Genomic DNA, 26,786 nt, shown 5'->3' on the forward strand with positions numbered 1-26,786 from the left:
TGGTTTGAATATCTCAGAAACTGCTGATCTCCAGGGATTTTCACACACAACAGTCTCTAGAGTTTGCAGAGAATTGTGTGAAAAACAAAAAACATCCAGTGAGCAGCAGCAGGTACATTACATTAATGGAATTTGGCAGACGCTCTGGTCTTCCTGTTGGTTTAGACGTCTGCGGGCAAAAACAGCTTGTTAATGAGAGAGGTCAGTAGAGAAGGGCCAGACAGGCAAGGTGACAGTAATGCAAATAACCACGAATTTCAAGCCAACTTGAGCCTTATCTTATTTACACGAGGTATCATTTGTATTTGAAATACACGTGCGGGAAAAGAGACGTTTTCGAAGAAGTTAGACGGTTGGAACTATAACCGCTGAACTCACGTATCCTTCCTGAACACACGTTATAGCTCTACCTTCAGAACCATAAATCAGGATAGATGCGAATCTTGCTTAGAACCATAGGAGTGTTCAGTACATAAACTCCATAATAGAGCCACGTGGAGCACAAAGCTGTGCGAATCGTGGGCACCGGGTGGGCGTGGTTTCTACACCATTTAAACCCGGCGCATCAAACGGTGCGTTATAAACGGTTTGCACCCTCTTGCCGTTTACGCAGCAAGGGGTAAGCACCGAAATGGAGCTCCACATAAATATTAAAGAAATTTCGGGCTCTGACAATACTATTGATAGACCCAGTGAAAATGTTGTCGCATGAAATAAAGTAGTTGCTAAATCCGACATGGTAACTTCCAAATTAAATGTTAAACCTAACATACATTTTTGCATGGTGCAAAATAAAGCACTGCAAAATGAAAATAAATTGTAAAAAATGCTGTTTTACTCAATTCAGTCGTTTTTACATGTCCTTGAGTGCCTAATTGTGCAGACGCAAAACCTAGCGGTTTGTCTCTCTCTTGTGACGCAGCGTGCACAGGAGCTTGGGAAAGCGGAAGTCTTTTAGAAGCTATGGCTAACTGGAGGGAAGGATTTTGAAGTTTGACAAGATAACAAATAATAGACAAGTCTAAATGCAAAAAATGCCTTCTGAATAAATACCAGGACATGTTTGCATACATAGTTACACGGGTATTTAAAAAATAAAATGTTGTTTGGAGTAAGTTAGCGTATCGCAAAAGTATATTTATACGAGGCTTTAAGACGTCACGAAATGTGGAAACTGATCCCCGTGGAAGCTGGGGGTAAGTAGTTTGTTAGTCAGTTACGCGTCTGGTAAAATAAATTCCGTACTTTGCAAAATAGCCAAATGCACATTTGATCTCGCTAAAAACAAAACCGAATAAACATTTAATATTTTATATTTTAGCCTCCTCACATTGGGAATGGATCCTAAGTGTGTGAAATGACGGCCCTTGAATTAATCAAAAGTGTTGTCAAGGTGTACCAAGGCCCTGGAGATGCAATTAAAAATACCATTGAAAACACTATTTGACGGAAGTATCACGAACAGTTTCTTTTTTTAAAGAGAGTGCACAGTCAATCCTCGTGCATTTCCATTTAATTCCGACAAGTGTAAAGCAGGGAAGTCAGGTGGTGATAGAAATGAGATCTCAACATAGAAAGTGTCGTGATGGGTAATCAAACCCTGGCCACAAGGGGTGGGTTGAGCGTTGGCCACCCTACCTACAGTCGTTTTCATGTCGAAACGCAGTTTAAGTATTACCGGTGTGTTAAAATGAGGTTAGAATTTAACAATGTCAGATTATATGCCATCACTCCGGCCTGGAGAAACGGATTACTTTGCCTGTATTTCAGTGTTTTTTGCGCGTATCTCATACACTACTCTTCTCACTTGCTACCACCATTAAGAAACTTCTATTTTTCTAGGAGAGTCATACTATCTTCTACCGGGCAAACAGTACGTGGTGGGTCGCAAGAACTGTGAAATACTTCTGCAGAATGACCAGTCCATCAGCCGTATTCACTCGCATCTTGCAGTGAGTGCCCAGAACAGTAGCCAGGTCAGTGATTCACTGGTGCTTATCAAGGTTATATTAATTTGAAAGAAAATTTGGCTTTTTAGAACAACATTGAAGGAATTGTTTTTAATGATAAGATCATGCACATCCAGGGACCATACACCTTGATTAGAATCACTGTTCTGTGATGTAAATGTGCCAGATTTAGCCAACTCCCTGATTTAACAATTTGATGACAACGCAGACCAGATACAACTTTAAAAGCACATAAAAAAACATGCAGCACTTCTAAGCAGCCATAAGCAACACAGAAGCAGGCACATTTAAAGCAAAAACATCTATTTATTATTTTCAAAAATAGTGGAAATTCCAGCTTGGCAGACTATGGGTCCAGATAGATTTTTTCTTTGTGAGTAGAGGGACCTAAAAGGACCAATTTTGTGTTCCTAGTTCAAATGGGGCATGTGTTTATGAATGTTTAACATTCAATTAATTAGAATAGTGCTTTTCACCTTTGGTTCTTGCTCACTAATGAATAAATATATTGACTTTCCATCCATATGCACTCATAGTGGGTCATTTACTGTAAGTGATGTAGTACTAGAGGGGAAAATAAGAAGCAAACATAATAAAGGGAGTATTGCAGAGTGAGTGTTTAGTTGGTATTTTCATATAGTTTGTAACCCTATTTATCCTTTACTCCAGCGAACTGTCATATGCAAGAGTGTTTGTGTGAATGCAATTTATTTTGGATTGTGGGTTTTTCCCAGCCAAATTTAGGTGGTCCAATATTTCTGAGCTCTAGATGGCGTTGTTTACATACTGGGCAATACATTTGACAAATCTTATTCTTGTGGCTGGAAAGGTTTTATATTCAGGATTGAGCGTCATTGTTTGTGCAAAACTGAGAATTGGTCTTGGTGAGGAAATGACTGAGAAAGTGATTGATACATTGCTAATTCCTTTCCCAGAATGAGCCCATCGAGTTTACTGTGAAGGACGGCTCAAAATATGGCACTTTTGTGAACGAGGAACGTCTAGCCAATGGCACACCAAAAGTTTTACATTCTGGGGATAGACTGACATTTGGAGTCTTCCACAGCAAGTTCAGGTGAGTGCAACAGGGTTCACAAGCTGTGGCTTTTGAAATGACAAAGGTACATTTCTTCTGTAATGCCACTGAATGTTTTTCCCACCCAACAGTCATGTGACGTAGAGCTAAAGGATCATGAATTGACATCCTGAACCCAATTTATTGTACACTGTGGTCTAAGTCTAATATTTAATATCATACAGCTCACCGGCACATAACAAAATGAATGGCAACTTGTAAATGAGCAGGGCTCACTGCTTGATGCCTGCTTCCCAGGGTTCTTCAAGAAAAGAGTAAAGCTGTAGTATTCTTGTATTGATTTGAGAGATGCAAACAAAACAAATGAAAATGTAGGTGTGTGCATGTGCGTGAATGAATACAAATTCAATACAATACGCATTCCATATTTAATGCACATTCTCGTCCTTGCTTTTGTACAGGGTGGAATATGAGCCCTTGGTGGTGTGTTCATCTTGTGTGGACAATGAGGGGAAGGCAGCCTTGTTGCAGATCGTTCAGCTGCTGGGGGGCCAGTTGGTGAACAGCTGGAACCAGGACTGCACACACCTGGTCATGTCTTCTGTGAAGGTCACCATCAAGGTCAGAACCAGTTTTACTGCAGCCAGTGCTGTCGGGGAGGGTATGATCACGATCTGGAATGGGTCTGAAAGGCTGGGTCCTTCAGGTGGTGGTCCAGGTCTGCAGCTAGCACATCCACCGACCCGGCTTCACCCCAGCTGCCTTCCAGGAGGTTCGGTTGACGTGTGTCGGTTTGAGAGCTGAATGCTGAATGCTTTGTCTTCTGAATGCTGACGGACGTCTCGGTTTTGTTTTTCAGACGATCTGCGCCCTCGTTTGCTGCCGTCCAATAGTGAAGCCGGAGTACTTCAGTGAGCTCTGGAACGCCCTTCAGCAGAGACTTACCCCACCTACGGTTGACAGGTGAAACCGCAAATATTTCACGCCTTTCTCTTTCACGGTCCATCGGTTGAAATTGACTTTTGACATTCCTCGTTTTTGTTTTGCAGTTTTTACCCTGAAATAGATGAGCCTACTTTACGTAAAGAGGATGTAGACCTCAGTGCCAGGCCTGAACGAAAAAGCCTATTTCATGGGAAGACATTCATTTTCCTCAATGGCAAACAGGTAAGAGTACAATATTTTCTTTATTTATATCTGAGATGATGGCATTTATATATTTAATGCCAAAAAAGTCCATATTTAATGTGACAGGTTTCAGAGAGGATTCTGGTCTGGTCACATTATGTTATGAAAAGGTGGGTACTGTTGGTGGCTATACAGCTTATGGAAAAACCATACCTATATGGATGTATTTATCTATGCATGTTTTTCTGACTCCATCAGTCAAAGGCTTTGGTGTAAAAATTACATTTTATCCCAGAATGTAATTTAGGTCACATTGGCTCACTAGATGGATCCAATCAGTTCGCTGACTAATTTATTTTATTACTTTTGTTTTGAGAGGTGTATTTAACAATATACTTGTTTCAGGAGTTTACATTATCCTACCAAGTTCACAGTGTGTGTTCTTGAGGGTTGTCTGTCAAGTGTCTTGATTTACCACTTTAGGCACCTTTAGCTTCTCATTAAGCTATCATTAAGGATCTACCGGTTACCAGTTGGGAGAGCGTATCAGAGGTGTTCATGATCTGCAGTTATCTCGGTCAGAGTCCTAATAGAGACTAATATAGACTTAAGATCCCAGTAGAATTGGCTGTTCTTAACCAGGAAAGAGAAATACAATAAATTCCCTCCTGGAGTGCTATTGGGCACCTATTTCCATGTCGACCAATAATGTGCAAACACTTACTTATTTGAAACTAGTTTTAACTGCATTGTATGGATATGTATTGAAGTGGTATACCAGCTCATGTGCTTTTGTTAGCCTATTTTGTTAGTTGCAAAATTTAGCTTTGGAGAATCCATATTTTTCATAATTTACAAGAACGTTATCATAAGGTGCTGCAGTGTTACTTATGATACTGTTACCTGCCTTTGAGTCATTGAGAGGACTTATCTCCCGGCTAGCAAAAGCGCCTGAATTCAGTTGTGGATTTTGGAGGGGGGCGGAGCCAGCTGCTGGAGGAGGGGTCTTTGCCCCTTCCCACCCTGGAGTCATCGGGAAGCTGCGTGGTTGACATGGTGACCGGAAACTCCCAGGCCCTCTTGCCCACAGCCGCAAAGTGGAATGACTCTGTGGCAGCAGTCCTGCGCAGGTACAGGCTCAGCTGTGCTTCTGTGATCGTTGCTCTGTCCTGTATGCAAGGCCCAGCAGAGTTTGTCTGTGATTGTTGCTCTGTCCTGTATGCAGGCACAGCAGTGTTTCTGTGATCATTGCTCTGTCCCGTATGCAGGCACAGCAGTGTTTGTCTGTGATCATTGCTTTGTCCTGTATGCAAGACCCAGCAGTGTTTCTGTGATCGTTGCTCAGCAGTGTCTGTTGTACAGTACAAATGTGGGGAGTGTTCATGGTATTACAGAGGAAGTGCACTCATGGGAGAGATCTGGCCAGTCCAGGCCAAGGCTGTGATGATGCCAGCTACACTCTCTCTCTCTCTCTCTCTCTCTCTCTCTCTCTCTCTCTCTCTCTCTCTCTCTCTCTCTCTCTCTCTCTCCTCTCTCCTCTCTCTCTCTCTCTCTCTCTCTCTCCCCCTCTCTCTCTCTCTCTCTCTCTCTCTCTCTCTCTCTCTCTCTCTCTCTCTCTCTCTCTCTCTCTCTCTCTCTCTCTCTCCACTCTTGAACCGCGTAAAGGAAGGGCCTTCGATTAATCGCAGAGTCGGAGATCGGCCTGGCCACCATCTACATCTCCACAGACATGTACTGCAATCCGCTGTCAAAGATGGAATCGGGTGGGTGCCTTGCATGCGTAAATCTAGAAGCTTCTATTTTGAAGCTTCTAGCGCAAAGGATTTGGTTCAGGATGGTAGTTTATGATTGTAATTTTTGTTGTCACTGTGATTGAATTGAAATGCTGTTTTTGATAATATTTTAACCTGATATTGTTGTCATCGATGTTTATTGGTGTGCAATGTACCTTTTGACATCATTCATTCTCATATCATCTCTATCTGTGTATGGGAGCCATCCCTTGGGGCCCATTCCAAGTGAAAATTTAGTTCTGAGGGTTTGGGGGTGTTGTTCAGTGGTTTCATGGCTAGGGTCAGGCTCAGCATATGCTGCACAGCAGGTTGTGGTTGTAATGTGCCCTGGTTCTCGTGTTCCTGCAGAAACGGCCAGAAGGAGGCCATCGATTCCCACTGCAACGCTGTCTCAGAGTGCGGCAGTGGATGAAACCGTGCTGCCCGCCATTTCACAAAACATCACCGCCTACGCCCCCGACACTGAACCTCCACAGGATACCAGCAGGTACCCCCATGCTATCTCTATCTGTCACTCTGTCTGCAGTATCTCTATTTCTGCTGTCACTGTATATATTTATCACTGTCTCGCTGTCACTGTCCCTTTGTCTCTTGCTGTCACTCTGGGCTCTCTCGGAATCACCCTTGCATGGTGCAGCCAATAGTTTGGGGTGGGCGCACACTGGGCGTGGCTACAGAATGTTGCTATTTTCCAGACATTCAGTAGACGCTGTTGACCAGGGGTACACAACTTCGGTCTTCGAGGGCTGGTCTGTGTACTTGTTTTTGCACAGTAAAATCATTAGGATACACTTGCAGTCTGCAGCTATAGCAAGTAGTCATGCATGTCAGATCAGATATGATTGAGTCAATTAAAGAACTAAGACCAGAAGTTGGCACAAAATTATGAAACTGATCGGCCCCTGTTCTGCACCCCTGCTCTTGACTGAAACCCTGAGCACAGGTCTTCTCCCACTTTGGCTCATTGGGGAATCAAATTACCAGAGGGATTTGGCTTGTCTCAAAAATATAGAGCCCAATTCAAATTTGCTTTTTTAACGTCTAAAAGCTCAATCCTTATATATCCTTAGCTCGTATAAAAGTGTACCTTTTTTGATAAGAAATGTCCCCAGTATACCGAGTGGGAAGACATTTATCTCTTATGCAACTTTTTTAATGAACATATTCATCACTATTGTTTGTCTCACTGTCATTTTCTCATACCTCAAAGGAAATTTCCCCAATACTTTATCTCATGTGCCCCTCCGGTTGGGAATTTCCACCATCTCAATATACGAGTGGAAAAACACTAGCTTTTTTGTATTTTTTTAAGGAACCTATTTCATTTTTCAATTTCATAGTCTCTCCTTGACTTCCTCCACACCTTGACCTCATGCAAGCCAGAAGTTAGTGCCTGCCACCATCTCAATACACTCTTCAGGTGCCCCTTTTTGTGGCGCCTTAAGGGATCTACAAAAGAAATCCAGCTAATAGCTGAGTGTAATTCATCATTTAACTCCTCCACTGTTAGTCCTTTGAATCTATCCGATAAATTATTTGTGCTATAATTAGGAAGGCCCTTGAAGCCTCTTAATCTTCTTTCGGTATTGACATCCCTTCCGTTTTCCTTATCTCTCCTACATTTTTCCATCTCCTCATACTCTTTGATCTCCCAATTATCTTCATTGTTTTCCTCATCCTGTTGCTTTAACCAGGCATTGTGCTCCTCCCCTGTAGGAGCAAGCCCACACGTGTCAACTAAGTATGTTATCACCGTTTCTTTGAACGCCAAACTCCCTGGGTCACCAATTACCCGTTCAGCATGTTGAGCATCTTCCACGGTCATGCTAGAACACATTCTACGCATGGCCTCAGTCAGAACTTTAACCTTGCTCCTTCGTACTCTAAATCTAAGTCCCCCGATTTCAGACTCTTTCTGACAAGTAGGGCTGCTCATTATCTCTGAACCACATATTTTTCCTCTTACGGGCGTGCTTACTACCACCTCGATGGTGTGTGCGAGGGGTTAACAATGCATTCCTTCCTAACCCATCCCCCGTCAATCTCTCATCAGGGGGGCCTAGGGCCGGTTCCTCGACACTATCTTTGGGTTGTGTTCTCATGGAGGAACTCGCCTTTTTAAACTGAACAGGACTGTTCTTTGTCCTCTGCAGAATGGGCACCGGCGGTCTGGGCGCTGTGGCCGAAACTCCAGAGAAGCGTCAGGGATGGGCCAGGCCGCCCAGCAAGGCAGCCACAGCAATGGCACCATCCGGCAAAGGAGCCAGGGCGGAGGAACCGCACCTCACGTCCACCGTGGCAGAGACCATGATGTCAGCCAGCAGCACCCAGGCCGGTGCGACCTCCATGGTCCGGGGAGACAAGCCTGCAGTGACGTCCCGGCTCAAAGGCGACAGCTCAACAGCTGCCAAACCGCTCCTTACTAATGGGCACAAGAACACGTCCCCTGAGAAGCAGTCCAATTCTCTCACTAACTACTTCCAGCCCATCAGCAAAAAAAGGTGAGTGTAGCAATGTAGTGAGCTTTTCTTTGGTCAGACCTGGGTCATGACATTTCTGTGGATGATTGATCTTGCCTGGTGCAATTGAGCCAACAAAGAGGGCCAGAAGGGGATTGCACTTTGTGAGAGTGTTCTGTCGGTTCAAATTCACCTGACAAGCTTGGTATTTGAATCTGAAAAAGTTAAGTATTTGACCCAGGTCTGACATTGATATGGAATTAGTATATAGTGTGTGTCTATAGGCCATGTGCAGGCATTCAGTATACACTCAGTAACTTTATTTGGTATTTATTATTTGAGCCGGCCAAACTCGGCTTTTATATAATTGGCTTGTATAATTTTTATAATCCTGAGTGTGTAATTGGCTTGTATTCAGAGTATATGCTACATATATTTGACCTGTGTTTGGTTTGAAATTTGTAATGCCTCACTAATTTAATCTGTGCATACTAGGTACACATTATTCATGTACTGTAGTGCAAATTCGTCCTGTTTGGCATATGCTTGGTATTTATTTTAAATCATTGCATTTATATCATGCTTTTATAGACACTCAAAGCACTTTACAGTGATGAGGGGGAAACTCGCCTCAACCATCACCAATGTGTAGCACCCACCTGTGTGATGCACGGCTGCCATTTCGTTTTTGACAGTTGAATCAGGGGATGATTAGGTGGCAGTTTGAATTTAGCCAGAATTTAGGGAGCCCCCTACCCTTTACGAAGAGTGTCACGGGATCTTTAATGACCAGAGTCAAGGTTTAACATCTCATCTGAAAGACAGATTTTGTGTATATTTCACATGTACTCAGAATATTGGGCTTCGAGAAGTTAACCCATGCTCTCCTGTTGTTATTGGCCAGAACACGGGAGGGGAGTGACCCCGCTGACGGTAGTGAAGCCAAGACCCCCAGGAGGGAAGCTGAGGAGGACATCCCAGGGCTGAGAGAGTCCGTTCCCCAGCACAGTAACCCTGGGAGACCAACCCCACAGGCTGCCCCAGTGCCCAAACCCTGCTTCGCAACCCCTGTGCCAAGAGGGCCAAACAGTGGAGCGGGTCAAGGACCCAACTCATACTCCTCGAAGGAGTCTCTGCAGACCCGTGCCTCTGTAGAGGCTGTCCAGATGCCCCCCTCCAACAAGAGGAAGGAAATGGCTTCACCTGACCCAGTGGAGGAGATTGAAATGGACGACCTGGAGTCTATCATGTCTCAGCCTATGGAAGAGCAGGATGTTCCTGCCACACCCAGTAAAAAACAATGTTTGGAAACTGCAGTCGAGATCAAGCAGGAAGAGGTGTCTTTTACAGAGGTGAGATCAGAACTGACCTCTGCATGACCTTACGGTATGTGCTCTGCCGTAGGAGCCAAGAGGAAGCTTAAGGTTCTGCTGTGATTGTAACGCTCAGATTGTTTAGGCAGATTTTACACAAACGGCGGTTATTGGTGGAGAGGAGTAACATAAACTCACCGTGTTCCGAGCTCCAAGTTAGCTCACCGTGTCCTGAACTTTCATGACGAATAACTACATAAATACTTACAGATCAGCTTTGGTTTTTGTGTATGTGTGAAGTTTAATTCCTTCTGCTTTCATAACTTCGTACGAGTCACACACGCGATCCATTTCAGTATGCAGTGACATGGTAATAGTGCTCCACTGTGACACTGTGGTGGGGAAGCTGTTGCTAACATGAAACTACGAACTGGGTAGGCTTATACAGCGGTGCTCGGACTAACACGGACTAACACGGACATTGTGCAGTTATTTGTAGTTTTCTCTAATTATGGTCCAATTTACATCAAAGTATTTTAGTGTCTGAGATGGTCAATAAGCAGCCATAATCATAAACCGTATTCTTCTGGAAAAAACAACATTGAACAGACGTTCTGTAACTTCTGGTGGAAGCAGTGAGTTTACGTTTTACGAGTTTAAGGCAACTGATGGCACATGGAAGCCCCACAAGTTAATGTGTTTATTACTACTTGTAATGGAGGAGCATAGACATGACTTTAGTTTATTCTCACACATATCACTTCCTGCTCCAGGCCTCCAAACCAGAGGAAGGAATGGCACTAAAACAGGAAAAGGAGGCTGAACACCAAGAAACTAAGGTCTGTTTGTGTGTGTGTGTGTAATCACATTAACTCTAATGTGATAAAGTCAATAACAAAAAACAATCAAACCTTTCATATACCTGCAGGAAATGTATTCAGTAGCTGAACCTCCTTGAGCAGCATTAACTTTAACTAAACGGGTGCTGTAAGTGTTGATGAGTCTTATAGAATTGTTTCTACTCTGGCGTTCTTCCAGCTCATATCAGGCCCTCCAAGGCCGTTTGATGGGCTTATCAACACTTTAACCATTTGGTTAAAGTTATTGCTGCTTAAGATGGTTTTACCAGTTAAGGAATCTGGGAGACGCACCCCAGAAGCGTGTATATATCACAAGAAGCATATGGCTTGGTTCAATATATATTGTTCCTAAATAGTATAGAAGCAGGAGGAGATGTACTGTAGGTGGTGCAATGATACGTTTCTTGTGCAGTAGATGGCAGCAAAAACCACTGTCATTTAAAGGTACAATAGGTACGATTTTTGTGTTGAAACATTGTTACAAGATCATTGTCTGGTGTATTGGACCAATCATTGTAAATTATTGACCATTGTAAACCTTCCTATCTTTGAAAAAGTCTCACTGACCTGTTGACTCACCCTCTGCCTGTGTTTGTGGTCCTTAAATTCGGGTTTCAAAGTCTACATTTGTCGGGCCGTCACTCTGTATCAAAACATTGTACAGCTGTACAACAGTTCAAGCTAATTGGTTAAAAATTGGTTCTAACTGCCACAGCCAATGGCATGGGGTCTTATTCAGATTGTTCGTGTGGCTGCCTAAATTGCACTCCAGACAAGCAATCACTGAAACTCATATGTGTGTACTATTGCTTATTATCCAAGCAAAGTCTATTTATCTAGTTATAAAACAATACCAGTTTGTTATCGCTAGCAACAAGCAAATGAGCTATCGTTAACTTGACAAATTTACAAATATCCACTTAAGATAATATATAGGCAATACAAACATAGTATTGATTGCACAAGCGTTGTGCTTCAGGTGGATATTTGTACATTTGGGAAAGTAACTAGTAATTGTTAATTTGCTTGTTACTGATAGCGAACTGGTATTGTTTTTTAACTAGATAAGAAATAGTATGCAGAGTTTCAGTGATCGCTTGTCTGGAGTGCAATTTGGGCAGCTACACGTATCTCTTTACGTGTTCAATCATCCGTGTTTAGCTAAACCTTTATTTCTCTCAAACTGTAAATTACAGTTGCATTGTTTGCAGTGGACTATCATATCTTAGTTATATAGCCAGTTAGTTGCGTAGCCAAATAACTTGCTTGCTCACATTATAGTTAATTAACTAAAGTGAAAACTTCAAAAGGACTAAAAATATAAATAGTGTTGTGTAGCACACCAAATTCAAAATTTCAAAAAGCCACCTGTCCGGCAAACATTTCTTTACAAGAAGACTGCAGAACAGTGCATGAGAGCACTGGACTGTATAATAACGCTTCATATTACGCATTATATTCAGACTGTGGGAAGCTTAAACAGTGTTGTGGTCTGAGGTTGTTTGTTGTTGCAGTTCTTCTCTTGACCATTAGGAGTCCGAAATCACCTATTGTACCTTTAAGTAATCGAAATTAAATGGAGGATAATATATTGAAACCAAGTATGCAAACCTTTATTCATAAAATTAGTTGGTCAAGTTCAGATAAAAGGATGAATTTCTGATTAAATTGAAAGCCAGATTTAAAAAAACGAAAATGTAGCCCTAATATTAGCATGCTAGAATTATCAGCTCACCAAAAAAAACTACTTCTACCATAGCTACATTACCTTTGAAGTGAGGCGTGCCTGTAATGTGGGTTTTTTTACTTTACAGGTGCCCAGAGCATCCCACCAGGTTGAAAATGGGGAGAACCTCCCCAAGAACCTTCTACTGGTAGAGTTTAAGTCCCTCATCGTGAGCAACTCTGTGAGGTCCAGACCTGGTGCCCTTCAGCTCCGGGACGCCAACCAGAAGAACTTCAAAAGGTTCCGGAAGGTCAGGCAGGCTTTCTCATACTTGTAAACTGCCAAAAGGGGCTAGTGCTTGCAAGCGCATGCTGCCTCTTTCAGTGGCAAGTGGCCCTTTTTGCGTCACGTCATCTGTGCGTATCCTTTGCAGGCATCCGTGCCCGGGGCCCAAGGTCTCCCCAATATCATCGGAGGGTCGGACCTGGTGGTACACAACCGAGCGAAGAACTCTGAACTGGAGGAGTGGCTGAGGGAGGCAGCGGAGGTATGGAAGCAGGGCAATGGGATGGGGCAGTGGGGTTATGAGACAGGGAGAAGATGGCATAGGGGGCAGGGTGGTGGGACGGTGGGGACAGATGGGCAGGGGGTCAGAGAGATTACTGCAGGTGTTGGGTAAATAAGAAGAATGTGAAGTTTTGAAAATGATACCCGTACACTGCTGTTAATGCTCCCTACGTCCCTCCGAACATCTACGTCCAAATATACTTTCAAATATCTGTTAAAATATTCACATCTCTTGCCCAACCAATCATGTAGCCACTAGTCCCTTTATCAATTGAAACAATATACATATTTCCTTCACTCTGTATTTTCTTCATCTTTTTTCTGTATATACACATTCTCTCATTTTACTCTTCTCTATTTCCCTTTTATTTTGCTCTCTTCCTTTTCTTATTACCTTCACCTAATTCACATCATCTTCTTCACTCTGCAGGCAGGAGCCCACTGAAAAACAGGTTGTCTGAGTTGAGCCTAAGACTGTTTTAATCATTGTTTTTATTCCTGTGAAATAAAAAGAAATAAAAAAAATAAAGACTACCAAACTGGTCGAAACATTGTCTTGCTCACTTCATGAAATGTATCACCAGAGAGGATTAACAGCAGTGTGAGGGTGTAACTCTCTAAACTCAGGGGTTGATGAGCGCCACATTGTGACTAGGGTGGGGTGGGGGGAGAAAGGGACTTCTTAGCAAAGCCTAAACCTCTTTTCCATTACAGGACGACCAACAGAATGAGAGGGATGAAGCACTTGGAGATGATCTCTTCAGGTATGCTGCTTGCATTGCTTCTAACCGTTCCGCCTAAACCATCCCCACCATTAATCCCCAGCTACCGGAAAGATCTGCTTTAATCCATTTTTTTTTTTTTTTTTTTTTTTTTTCTTCCAATCAAAATGTATCTGTGCATTGTATAATGTGACAACAGCTGTTTCTGACTCATGCCATGAATTAGAACTTGTGATGGAGACACCCTATGTAGAATTGAAAAATCTCTGCAGAGGCCAGATATTTTCAGTACTTACAGACTTCGGGAAAAGCCATTCTGCACATATGCCTATATGTTTTATGGCACTCTGCTGTAGTGCATGGGTGAACCTTATGGCCTTGGACTGAATCCGGACGGTGCCTGTTCTGACCGTGGCCAGTACCTCCATAGCTCCATGCATCATTGTAATACGGTTATTTAACTGAAGCTTTTATCCAAAGCAATTTATAGTTGATTAGGGGACAATCCCCCGGATCGCGGGTTTAAGTGTCTTGCTCAAGGGCCCTACAGTGGTTACACTGGGGCTTGAACCACCTAACTAACAACCCACGTTGGTGGATATGGCGCCCATGGACTGCATGTGAAAGACGCATTTGAAAGGTCCCAAATACATTTTTTTAAATGTACGTTTTAAAGGAGTAACCCACTTGGTCACGCTTGCTTGATTTTCATATGCAATTTGCACAAGAGGGCATTGAAGAAACACAACTAAAGTATTAAATGTGTACATTCTTTAGTTTTTGAGAAGTAAGAGTTTTGCATTTATCGTCTATTAATAAATAGACAATATTAATAGGTTATTAAACCAGTTGAGAATGTTCTCCTCGTAGCACACATGAGGATAACCACTCCCCTCCAAATCCATGCAGTTTGCACCGCTAGCCTGCAGGCAAGACAGTGCAAATGTTTGACTAACGTTTGGTTTACTTAAATTAGACTGCCTTTCTGGTTATATTCATTTAGCTATCTAGCTAGTTTGCGTTCATGAAGTGACGTTATCGATAGCGTTAGCTAGCTAGTTTGCTTTCATGAGAACGTTATAGTTGTGCTTTTCTCTTAACTTGGCTAGCTAGCTTGCAAAAAATATTATGATTATTATCTATTAATCATGGCTAATTGACAGTTCTCATTATCATGCCCAGACAGTTTGGGTGAACTTTTATAGTGGGACATTTAGGCTTAAAAAATTATGTTTTAAAATACATTTGAATGACTGAATAATAAAAAAAACTGCATGTTACACCTTTAAGATTTGTAACTATGTTTGTTTTTGTTTTTTTTCCTCCCAATTTGGTAGCCAATTATACCCTATCTAATCCAATTGGTGCTAGCTGGGGATACATTGGCCTCATCCCTCAGCGGCCCAGTAGGATCTTGCGACCCTGAGAGCAACACACCTTCTCCAAGCTGTCTCCTCTCAGTTAGACCGTTACTCCGATCCCCACTAGCACTGCCAAGTCCCTCCCTCTGGAGCAGCGAGCCAATTATGCTGCTCCACGAGAGCCGGCCAAACTTGGCTTTTGGCAGGACCGGGTATCAAACCCCGGTTGCAACCGCAAGTCCGCTGCATCTTAGCCTGTTGCGCCAACGCGGCTCCAAGATTTGTTACTATGTTGCCTTCTCATACATCAAAACTATCAAAACCTATAAAAACGGATAGTAGTGCTTGAAATTCACCTACATACAGTATTCAGTTTTCTTCCATAATCATCAAACTCCCTGACCAGCTTTTTGGGACCTGACCAATATGAAAAATTCAGAGTTACTGGTTTTTCCAGTTTCATAGGAAACGGAACCAGTGCTCTTCAAACTGAGTGGGAGACTAGCTGTCTTGTTCATTCTCTTTTTCCACATGACCTACAGATGCTCTGTTTAAATAAATACATAAATGAATAAATAAAAGTTAAAAGCATGTCAACGCAGCTGCTCACACAACAGCTAGTAATATTGTGACCTTGAACAGTTCTAGCAAATTTTTAAATATTCTATCACATCATTCAAAAAGCCTCTGAACACTTGTTGTTGTCGTCGTCACTGTAAAGGTACTGGGAAGGGGACAAAAGATGATTGTCATTGGTTGAAAACTGGTTGGTTGAAAACTGTAAGCCTGTGGATCTTCCGCTTGCCTCTGCTTAAATACACAGCACATTCCCAGAGCGCACAGGAGAACAAACCACCGGTCATTTTCTGCTCACGGGGATGCTTTCAGAGACGCCACCCAAACGAAAACAGTCTTCCTTTCCGCCCCCCCCCCCCCTTTCCGCAGCCCCTTTTATTCAATGCGAGTTCCAAGCAGACTGTAAACATGGGCATGGGGGTGCAACAGAGTGTGGCCAGACAGTGTCTGGGTCAGCCACGCCACGTCTAATCCAGCCAGAGGGCCAGGGCTGGGGCGACCCTGCGCTTCCCTGCACTAATCCCAGTTGTCAGCTCTGAGAAGAAGTGCTGACTCGTGCCAATTCGGCCTCGCAGCTGCGACACAAACACTGAGGGTCTTGATTTTAGTTTGTTTTTTTTGCTTTGTTTTGTTCTTTTAATAGGTTTTTTTCTTAACCAATGTGGCAAATGGTATCAAAATGAAGACAAAATGTATACAATTTTGCATACACTCCCCAGACACTTTATGTAACGATTTAACAAAGGCTCTTACCTGCAGTACCAAGGCTTTTTAAGCTTATAGGAATAGCTTTTCCCTCCAAGCCAATACTTCAGCCTATTTAGTTGCCATCTAGCAGATATAAAGAACACCATTAGTGTGTGCATGGAATATGGATAGCAATTAGGTCTTAAAAGCTACAGGTTTTTTCGTGTTAACTTCAGATGTTTCCTTGAAGAATGAAATATTTTGAAGGACTTCCCTCCCTACTCGTGAGAAAATGTGGAATGTTTTTAACTCGCAACCTCAGAACTTGTCACTGTCAAATTGTTAGAGGGTAAGAACAATAAAAAACAGAAAAGAGGTCACTTCATCTCAAATGGAAGAGTTGCCAAACAACAAGAGCCGTAATGGCCCTCGACGTGGTTAAAAGGTACACCAAAGTAATTTGTCCTCGTTGTTCATGGCTGGGCCTCGATGAGTGTGGGGCAAAGTGGCCCGTGCGGTTCCTTCCTGTTCCTAGGGAGAATGGTAAAGAGTTGCCTAGAGACGGTGTCAGGCCATGATGTAACCTAGCTCTAAAGCCCTGATATTTCCTCGCCTAAGCAAAAAAAAAAGGCAAGGAGAGCACGATCCCCTTTTAGCGAGGCAAAAATGTTTGATCATTGAATCATCATTCTCGGCCAATCATGCATGGCAAAAGAACGCACATAGGCTTCAAAGAAAACATTTGTTTGAGCTCATGTGAATGTGTGTTTGCATGTTTTAAAACTGATGGCTGGTATTTGACATTTGCTTCCTCCTTTACGAAATACCTGGATTTTACTAGGTGAATGTAGGCATAATAATTACATAATAAAATGTAGTCAACAGTGAAGCAGTGCACTTAAAGAAGGCTTGCCAGTGATTACCTTTCTGTTGCTGGGTGTCTAAATTGTATCTTGCTTTTTTTTCCCCCCAGATACAATCCCAAACCTTCCAAGAGAAGATGAAGGAATGAAAGCTTCACTTAAATCTGCTGAAGTGAAGTCGCTTTGTAATGCAGTAAAATTTCTGTTTCAAACGTTGTCTTGTCTCATATCGCCTTCATTGCTAGCATGATTTGCATCATTGAGCCTGCACCATGCAATGCATTTTTTTTTCCAAAAATGTATGTTGCTAATTTATGTTGTGTGTGGCTGATTTCACTTTTTTCCTTTCTCTTCCTTAATGGGCCCATATAATTTTGCCTGAAGTGTCACTGTTGGCAACTAAGGTAGTACAATGCGTATGTGCATACAAAAACTGGTAAATAAATCAAGTTTTTTAAATCTTTTATTTGTTCATAATAAAAAAGTACTGTTTACAAAACATTGGGAGTTTTTTTTATGTGAAAGAGGAGTCTCGTTTTCATATCGCAAGCCTCTTCTTGAACAGACAGCAAAATTATCATTGCTACCCAACAGGTGAACTTAATGATTACTATCTGATATTATTTCAAATGGCCATTTCTACATACACCAATATATTTCCTCTTGCCTGTATAGTCTCTCATGTATTACATTTTCACTGTATACAGTAGGTTTGATTCCCCGATCCTACCATCTTTCTCTCGACATGTCTTTGTTGTCTATGTAAATAGCATGGTCAAGTCACTGAAAATGCAATAACGCCATGCAAGGTGCATAAGAGGATGCACAATATTACCAAGTGGTACACAATGTCTGTAATTTAAATAAACTCATTTGTAAGTCATTTTGCCTCAACTGAAATATGGGATAGGATAGTTGCTTTTACTATTACATGTACACTTGAAATAGTGTTGTTTAAAAAGGATGGGTGTTGTTTTACCTATCCTTTACACTTTTACATAATAGACAATGGGTTTAAAGTAAATCTTCAGTTGAACCTTACGGTTTTAATATATGTAAATGTAGGCCCTTGCATTTTCACTTTTTAAATTTCCTCAAATATTTCTGAGGCACATTTCTAAAATTAGGACTTAATTAATCCTCAGAAATGGGCAATAAGCGTGCTTGCATATGAACCACTCAATCTGGAAGTGGAGAATCCACTCATCAAGCACATCAACAAGACGAATGGAAGATTTTTTTTGTTTTGTTTTTATTTGAGTTTATAATGAGTCTTTTTCAAGAATTACAGGAATAGAATGAGTTGGCAAGATAACGCCCCCAGCTGGAGAGATGTACAAACCTGAAGCAGTGAATTGTGGGTATTTACACACCGTCCGAGTGGCACCGGCACGTTGCACTTAGACGCCATTTCATGGTTGAAAAAGACTTAAAAGGTTTTCTTTCATCAAAATTGCATGTTGTTTTCCCACGTGAATTGTGCAGTGAGAGCCTCCATTCATATACGTATAGCCGGCTTGTATTTTTATAATTTGTTTTCTTAAAAATCGTAAGAAAGCATTAAAGTAGATATCCACTGCATACGTAAACATTTTGGAAAGCGTTAGCTATGGCACTGCCCGCGCTAAAACGTCTAGCTATCTGTCGCTTTTTTCTTTTTTTTTTAATTCTTAGACTAACCCACCCCCACCACCACCTCCTCCATCAGCTATCAGCTTGCCCTTCTTCAGTCTCTTCATCAGACAACTGGCAATACCCAGGGCTCCACCCTTCAGGAAACGCACAAAGTTGTCGCCAACCAGAGGGCCCATGGCAAAAAGGTTGGCCTCCTTGGTGCACTCGAATGTGTAAGGATGGATTTCAATAGGGTTGTGTTTGCAGGACATAGGCTTGCTGGGGTCTAGGGCCAGATACTGGCCATGGTTCTTGAGGAAAAACAGGTTGGGGTGTGTGCCAATGAGCACCAGAGCCATTGAGACCTTAAAGACCTTCAGGTTGGCTCCGCTCCGCAGAACGCATTTCATGTCCGGCTGGAAGGAGACCACGCAGTGCTCGGGGAAACTGGTGTAGTCCAGGAAACTGCCAGAGGCGGGTGCTGTGGCAGACCCAGCGGCTGCAGTGTGAGTCTGGGAGCACATTAAGTCGTAGACCTTGTGGTACTCGGGATAGAGAGTCTTCGGCAGCTGCTTGAAGATCAGGCCCGGGTCGTCCACCCGCTTCCGGAAGACGTGCAGAATGGAGACGTTGTTGTTGTAAGCACACAAGGCGGCGTCCGCCGCGCTGAGGCCTGCCCCCACGATCAGCACCGGGTCCGAGCTCTGGCCCAGAGTCCCCTTGCTTATGGCCAAGCCAAGGTTGGCGATGCTGTGGAAGACGAACGGGAAGTCCTCTCCTTCCACCGATAGCCGGGCGGGGGCATCTGAGGCACCGGTGGCCAGGACCACATTCTCAGCAAAGACGCTGAAAGGCACGTGGGCATCACCCTGGATTCGCTGGTAGCCCCTCACCTCCCAAAGGCCCTGGGGAAGCATGGCGGGGTTGCTGTCCTTCATCTCAAACTCCTTCTTTCCGTCGACAGCATCCCCCCTGCTCTCGCTCTTCATGGCATCCTCGTGACCGCGGTGCAGACGCTGGACAGACGTCACATATGCGTTGTCCACAAAGTTCTTCTGCAGACCCATCAGCTTCACATAGTTCTTGTAGTAGGACGAGATCTCTTCTGGTGTGGCTCTGTCATTTACCACACCCCTGAAAGTGACAAGAGCCATCAGTGCTCTTTCAGAATGACAGTCATATAAACTGATAATCAATCAAGCTTAAATTCTCTGTGTGGGGCTATCTGCTGTTTTACCAAAGGTGTAGACTGCAGGTATGTTTGGCAAAGGTAAACACCTCCATGCTATCTCTCGAGGTTTCAGCAGCTCGTAGATGTCTTACAGAGCAGGATATCCACTTTCTGTCTCGTGGATTACCTTCGGTTCCCTGCAGTTAGGTCTCTATAGTTGACCCCAGGGAGCTCCATCCAAATGCCCAGACTGATGGTCAGCATGGATCCCTCCATTGCCTGAGAACAAGTGAGATGAATCTCACACACTGATTAACAGCATGGGATAGAGGTAAATTAGTTAAAATTGACAGCACCAGGGTTCATGTGAAACATTCAGCTGTTTACAATTTTAAGACACACATGAAGCAGTGGCGTAAGAATCATTTGATGGTAACCATGACGATTGGGCTGTATCTCCATATTTTGGGTGATCAAATCCCAGGCTGTCCACAGTAGCACTTTGTGGCATTGATTTTCACTGCAGCTTGAAAACAGACCTCCAAAACAATGTGCAAATAAAGATGTTGGTTTGTTATGTAAGAGTTATAACTCTTATAATAACTAAGAATAACCACGGCTACACTACTATAATAACTTTCCATGGCTGCCTCTGTAGCCAGTGTAGGAGAAGACCAAACCACGAGAGAACTGCATGTGTAAATATCTCTTGTTGATGAAGGTCACATGCATAATTACCCTGTCTGTTTCGAACAGAACCTTCAAACATACACAGCAGCCATGACTTGTCAAAAACCTAGGGGTCTTAACTATACACACATAGTATCTAGCACAGAAATCTGATTCTATCTCTACATTGATGGAAAGTTTTATATGTCATGCTGGCAAGAAAATTACTCACTTTTTTAAGCCATTGAAGATCAATTGCTAATGTAAAGGGACCCTACTGAACAAAACAGCACAAGCTATGTTTTGAAATGGCTGGTAGCTGGACATTTCTAGCTGGTCACAGCTGGATTTTATGCCAGCAGAAGACCTTCAGTCTGAGCTGAGTCCTGTATGAAGTCTCATCCATACACAGCTGTCTCCTTTACCACATTTTCTGCTGTGGGACACCCAAAGATGCCGTGTGTGTTGGTGGGCGAGAGACTCACGTGCCAGGCTCCACCGGGCGCGGCGCGGCCCAGCACCAGGTGCGGTATGTGGTGCTGGTTCTCCAGCCTCCACTGCAGCACGGGAGGGAACTCATAGCCGAAGTCAGCGTTGGGATGGAGCAGCGTGTCGAACAGGACTGCCACCGGGTTGGATGACCTCCCCTCCAGCCCCTCACTCAGATACTGCAAATCCTGGGGAACAGCAAAGCTGGTCAGTGATGCTGCTGCTGCTTTTATTTAAGTTAATTTCATACCTCTTTTCCTGTTTCACACAAAAAGCCTCAGAAGAATTAGCGTCAAATGAATTTTCTCATATTGACTTTAACTTTAAAATAGAGAACCACGCCATAGGTAAAACACACCCCCGAATCATATTGCTATAATTATATCTAAGAGAACATGGAAGTAAAGGTAAGTTCACAATACATTTGTTTCACTTTTTATACCCAATTCAATTCACCTTTTGGATATAGGTCCACCATTCCTTGCCCACCAAGAGAAGATTCATTGGACCTTCTCATGTAGATCAGCACAGATCAATGTGATTTTATGAGAATTCTTAAAACAATGCATTGGGCTTGATGCACATATCCAAACTTTGGGAATGTACATTTCATTTTGTTTAGCCAAGTTGGTATTCTTGTGAACAACTTTATGGTAAAATACATTTCTTTCAGAGAAAATAATACTATTTGAAGTATAGTGAGCTCCATGCTTGTGAAGTTCAAAACAGTTGATTTTTGTAAGCGTAAGTTTTGGCCTATGTCTCTGACTGTTTTTTATTTTTTCATATTTCTGAGACTCAGAACAGCTTCCTTGACTTCAACTGGCATAACTCTGGTCCTCATCTTGACAAACTTCAACAACAGACTCCAAAAGCAATCAAAGGAATCAAGACAAGATACTGAAAGCTCTCTTATAGCTGCATCAAGGAAGAAATTAGACACACCTGACTAATCAGAAACACCCATGAAGTCATTTGTCCAAAACATTATGGTTCCTTTCAAGGGACTATGTATAAATGGTGAAACCAAAATATATATTAAAAAAATACCATTTAGTAAAAGAGATTCCGCACTTTAACCTCATGTGAGCGATTTGATTACAAATCTATGATTCTGAAGTACAGAGGCAAGTCAAGAAAAAATATGTCTTAGTCCCAAACTTTAGGGAGCTCACTGTATCTTAATTATCTATATCCTATAAGCATCTAAAGCTATTACAGTTTATAGTGTCCACCAATGTCACCAACTTTCTTAATGTGCTGCTATGAATCTCAGCCCACTCTACCTGATCAGTAATGGCAAGGTGCTTTGTATCTTGTAGTTTCCTGAAGAGAATTGGGTTTGGATGCACAACACCAGTGTCCAAGTAAGGCTTGTATCCACTCAGTAAGTATGACAAGCATATTCCCGATGGACCATTTCCTATAAAAAGAATCAAGGAATGATTCCTTTAGGAGTGCATTATACTACAAGACAGATTGACAGAGGCATTATATTTTTTTCACATTTTGCAGTTTACTTATCGAAATTAATACACTGTGTCAAAGGTGTGTACATTTAAAATATTAATTTACAACCATAAATATGGAAAAATAAAGGGTAATATTCAAGTTTATAAATCAGGGTCAAACAATTTAAACATTTTGGATGTAAGCTTTAGGCAAATAGTAAGAAAAGAGGTGTTGAGAAGAGACTGACCGATGATGACCACTGGCACAGTGAGAGGGTGGTCCCTGGACAGTGAGCTCTCTTCCAGTAGGGGCATGGTCGCAGCCACAGCTGGCACTAGGAACCAAGGACACAAGATAAAAATATGCTAACTAAAGTGAGCCTGTATCTTGTGAAAATGTAAACGTTTCTGTAAAAGTCTCTCTCTCAATAGTCTGATGTAAATAATGAATGCTGCATGGCTATTTTGTCAATTTGCCTACATAAGGATGCATCATGAGCCTGCTGTTGTGTTATGTCGTACATAACTTGACTTGTGGATTTATCACTTTAAATACTAACTGGCAAAGGGACACTTTTCTGTTCAAAGGCATCGCCTCACATCAAAAAATAAGAATAAAAGGACAGGTGCCCAAAGACAACACAGCTTTTAACAATGAGTGTAGTAGTGAAAAACCTCTGAGGACTGGTTTACCTTTCAGCAGTGTGAGCACTCAGGGAAGGGGCAGGGGTGGATTATTCCAGAATACTGAGACATCAACAACATGGCCACGTGCCTGTGTTTTTCTATAACATGAATGTCCTAATTATCCTGCTTTAATGCATCCCTGCCTTTTCATTATGCTAAAATTATTTTTAAATGCTTCAAGGTAAATCAAACATGTGGGATGTTGTTCACTTCAGCACTAATTCTTTGTCCATTAAGTGAGTGCAATGTTTGGTAGGATGTGTTGAATGGTCTGGCCCATGGCATCTGATTTGTTAAATTATAAATGGCCAACGCCTTTTTATAGTCTTCAGTTAGCTATTAAACAGGCAAATGTGTGAAAAGAAGAGGGTGAAGAGGGTACAGGCCAGCTATCTCACTATCCTCTTGTGAAGAAATGTACATCTGTCTAAAAGCATGCATATCTAGGATTTGCTATGCCCTTCACCTGACACCTGTCTTGAAAAATGTGAATTTGAACTGTATATTGAACTGTATTCTCTATATAAGCATATTGCTGGTTAATGCTTTAATTCATTCTATTCCTGTTGTTTTTGTTACATACTGCCCCCTCATTGATGCTGGTTGGTGCATTAATTGATTCCATTCCTGTTGTTTTTGTTACATATTCCCCCCTCATTGATGCTCCCTTTTGCATTTTTGCTGTATTCACTGGCAGATTCCATTCGTAGAGGAGCTGGAATGAAAACTATTCACCCGATGGTCGAGCTGCTGCCATGACCACAAAAACTGTGCACTGCCCCAGTTTCACATGGCTATGTTAAAGTTCATTAACTCAGTTGCCGCTCTTTAACAAAAGCTAATTATAATCAGATTTATCAAGGCTCAGATGTGCTATTCGAATGTGTCTTTGTGCGGTGACCGAAGCAAATCCCTCTGATCACATGTCAATTTGCAGAATAATCCTTCTGAGCGATGTTTACGTCTTTTTCTTTTTAAAGTTACGACCGGCACGCTGGCCGTCTGCATATCCCCCTGCGTCACCCTTGTTTTTCTTTGGTCCACTATTTACTCTTTTCATTAAAAGAGAGGGATTCCAGGGATTGCGGAACCCTTTGGATGGGGTATCAGACTGTTGTCGGGAAACGGGATAGATTTAGGTACCCCGGCTGGCAGGCTAAAGCTGGCATTTCCACATGGCTTCCCGATTTAACACTCTCTTAACCACATTCACTGGGGTTACTCATATAGTGCTGTTGTTTTAACACCCTTTATCTTGTTTGCTTCTTTTTCACAGAATGTCAAAGCACACTGGACTAGAATCCCACTGACAATGGTATCGCCTTGTTGGGACACAAGTGTCACCTTATCACTCAGAGCCAACTGCAAATTTTAGTTGTGCTGCCTGTTGCACTGCCAAATTAGGGCACTGAAACTGGCATTGTGTCAGATGTACACACCCCGTAATTTATTTTTGCTATTTTCAAAGCAATATTCTTTCTCCTGAACCCTTAGCCTATCCACACTGAACAGCCAAGAGTAAATTAATTCTAATGAGGACAATTATTTAATGAATGGATATATTCAGTGTTCTAATCTAATAGATGTTTATAAATAGGAATTATATTCAGCTGATTTTACTTTTGTCAGTTGGAGCTTTCAATAATTAACCAAAAGAAAACACATTTTATAAAAAATTTTAAAAGCTGTAAACAGCACATTGTTGGCAGTATACAAGTAACAGGCAGTGAAAATGTGACATAGTACTTGCAAATAAGAAAGCATTTATTATAATACACTTATCGAACTCTGGGAAAGTGGGTGGCAAGTTCTTCTTCAAGAAGAATAATCTTGATTTGGAATTACTAATCCTATTTCCTTTTTATGAAATAAACTAAAATAACACAAGTACATTTCAGACAAAATAACTTGTTGGATGTAGTCATTTATTTAGGTATGTCCAACTCAAATAATCACTTCAGTATTCAGTAATTTTAATGAGACAGTGCAACTTTTTATTGTTAAATTTACAAGGCCACTTCATTTTTTATTTTATCTTATTTTATCTTTTATTTTATCTTAAAATGTACAGTTTAGGAGCTTTTGATTTTTGACATATGTAGGCAACAGTGTCATGTGTGAATAATCTGACTGATGTTTGCAAGTGTGTGTGTGTGTGTGTGTGTGTGTGTGTGTGTGTGTGTGTGTGTGTATGTATGTATGTGTGTGTCTCTGTGTACATGCATAAGCAAGCTTTAAAAAAATAGAGACAAATAAAGTGTTTAATACTTAATAGTAAGGTATGAACACACATTTAACTCTGATTGGAAATACTGTACCACCATGTGGGATAACTATGACCAAGGTGCAATATAGGGATCAGAGAAACAAAAGCACTGAAATACCCACAACAAAGCACCGCTGTATTAAAGTTTTTTTGTTTGTTCCAACAGTCTGCCCCCGCACTTTAAAAAATAATTGTATTTAAAATGTATCTTTATAGAGCCTATTATTAACTACTCGTATTTTGCTATGGAGTTACTCTGTCTCGTTCAATAATATTCTCACATAAATTGAGTTATTCATATACGTAATAACCTTATTTTAAGAAAGCATTCGTTTAAGTAAAAGACAGTTGCAACAACGTATTTACGAAATAAGCTCTACGTGATACGTTCACACAATGGTCTGCCTTTGTAGGTAGACTTACATATAAAATGCATAAGGGATAAAGTCCACATATAAATATATGTCACCAATCTTCCAGAATTTAGGTCACATTCATGGTCATCCTTCACAGTGCAGACCACGCCGAAAATAATTAATTAAAATCACTTACCTCGGGTGAGTTGTAGCAATTTTTTTCTCGCGCAATCCCTGCTGTCTGACTGTACCCGTCTCGGCAAATTCTAAGCTGTATAAATAGACAAAGTCATTAGTGGGAGGATCTACGAGAAGTCATGACATGAGATGACACAGACCACGGTTTTTCAAAGATGCTATTGCTGCAGTGTAGCAGTATCGACTTAGCAAATGGCAGCTACTGATACAAAACACAATTATGTGTTTTACAGTCTAAATAGGTAAAACCAAATCACAAATAATAGCATGCTTCGGAGGGGAAATCTGGATTCTTCGGAATTCCGAAAATAGCCGGTCTGGTTTTTTCATGAAACGCACTTCATCTTTTACCGGCAGGCATGTAGCGCGAGCACAGATTCGTAGAGCATTGCCTGAACTCAGAAGCGTTGCTGAGGTACAGCAATAGGCGACGGCAGAACGTTTTCCCATTTAACAAGAGGATTCTTAATCGATCTGTTTAAATCCCAGCTGATTTTTTCAAGCAGGTTCATATGTTACTGTTATTCTATTTGTTTATAATCTTATCTGATTTTACGCAATAGTATCCAATAAATATTTTTTGTGCTCTCTCTCTCTCTCTCTCTCTCTCTCTCTCTCTCTCTCTCTCTCTCTCTCTCTCTCTCTCTCATTCACACACACGTATTACAGTCTTGTTGTGAGACTTCCCAATTATTTAGGCCAGGAGTCACGTTTCTCACGTATAAAGTAGTCTAAGCTACCAATCAAAGATGTAGCTACGAGACGAGTAAATTAAACATGATAGGCTATCTGTCCTTCTTTCTGTATGCTAGACATAACTACAGGCTACAGATTGCTACGTGAGACATTATCACAGTGCATGATTTTCCAAGGACATTTCGGCA

At 41.9% G+C, this 26,786-nt stretch overlaps 2 protein-coding genes across 2 annotated transcripts; one reads left to right on the forward strand and one right to left on the reverse strand.

Moving 5' to 3' along the window:
- Positions 1 to 934: 934 nt before the first annotated feature.
- nbn (nibrin) lies at positions 935 to 17,884 on the forward strand. Its single transcript, XM_061217908.1, has 16 exons — positions 935 to 1,196; positions 1,843 to 1,976; positions 2,906 to 3,045; positions 3,468 to 3,627; positions 3,866 to 3,969; positions 4,056 to 4,173; positions 5,077 to 5,264; positions 5,800 to 5,897; positions 6,276 to 6,414; positions 8,081 to 8,428; positions 9,291 to 9,738; positions 10,473 to 10,538; positions 12,374 to 12,535; positions 12,659 to 12,772; positions 13,507 to 13,556; positions 17,112 to 17,884. Exons 1-16 carry the CDS (start codon positions 1,166 to 1,168, stop codon positions 17,140 to 17,142), a joined length of 2,331 nt encoding a protein of 776 aa, XP_061073892.1. The 5' UTR covers positions 935 to 1,165; the 3' UTR covers positions 17,143 to 17,884.
- osgin2 (oxidative stress induced growth inhibitor family member 2) lies at positions 17,477 to 26,300 on the reverse strand. The gene is made up of 7 exons (XM_061217920.1): positions 26,254 to 26,300; positions 25,901 to 25,975; positions 22,644 to 22,730; positions 22,231 to 22,367; positions 20,941 to 21,132; positions 19,974 to 20,065; positions 17,477 to 19,749 (listed from the first exon to the last, which is right to left on the reverse strand). Exons 3-7 carry the CDS (start codon positions 22,708 to 22,710, stop codon positions 18,672 to 18,674), a joined length of 1,566 nt encoding a protein of 521 aa, XP_061073904.1. The 5' UTR covers positions 22,711 to 22,730; positions 25,901 to 25,975; positions 26,254 to 26,300; the 3' UTR covers positions 17,477 to 18,671.
- Positions 26,301 to 26,786: the final 486 nt, after the last annotated feature.

This window comes from Conger conger, chromosome 1, assembly GCF_963514075.1.
Source record: "Conger conger chromosome 1, fConCon1.1, whole genome shotgun sequence".
NCBI lineage: Eukaryota > Metazoa > Chordata > Actinopteri > Anguilliformes > Congridae > Conger > Conger conger.

Coding starts and splice junctions, on each gene's coding strand:
- osgin2 (XM_061217920.1), bottom strand. CDS start 22,710: ATGCCCCTACTGGAAGAGAGCTCACTGTCCAGGGACCACCCTCTCACT. Junction 22,368..22,643: donor TGTGCCAGTGGTCATCATCG/GTCAGTCTCTTC, acceptor TTCTTTTTATAG/GAAATGGTCCATCGGGAATA. Junction 20,066..20,940: donor CGCCCGGTGGAGCCTGGCAC/GTGAGTCTCTCG, acceptor ACTTGTTCTCAG/GCAATGGAGGGATCCATGCT.
- nbn (XM_061217908.1), top strand. CDS start 1,166: ATGTGGAAACTGATCCCCGTGGAAGCTGGGG. Junction 5,265..5,799: donor GTGGCAGCAGTCCTGCGCAG/GTACAGGCTCAG, acceptor AACCGCGTAAAG/GAAGGGCCTTCGATTAATCG. Junction 12,773..13,506: donor GGCTGAGGGAGGCAGCGGAG/GTATGGAAGCAG, acceptor TTTCCATTACAG/GACGACCAACAGAATGAGAG.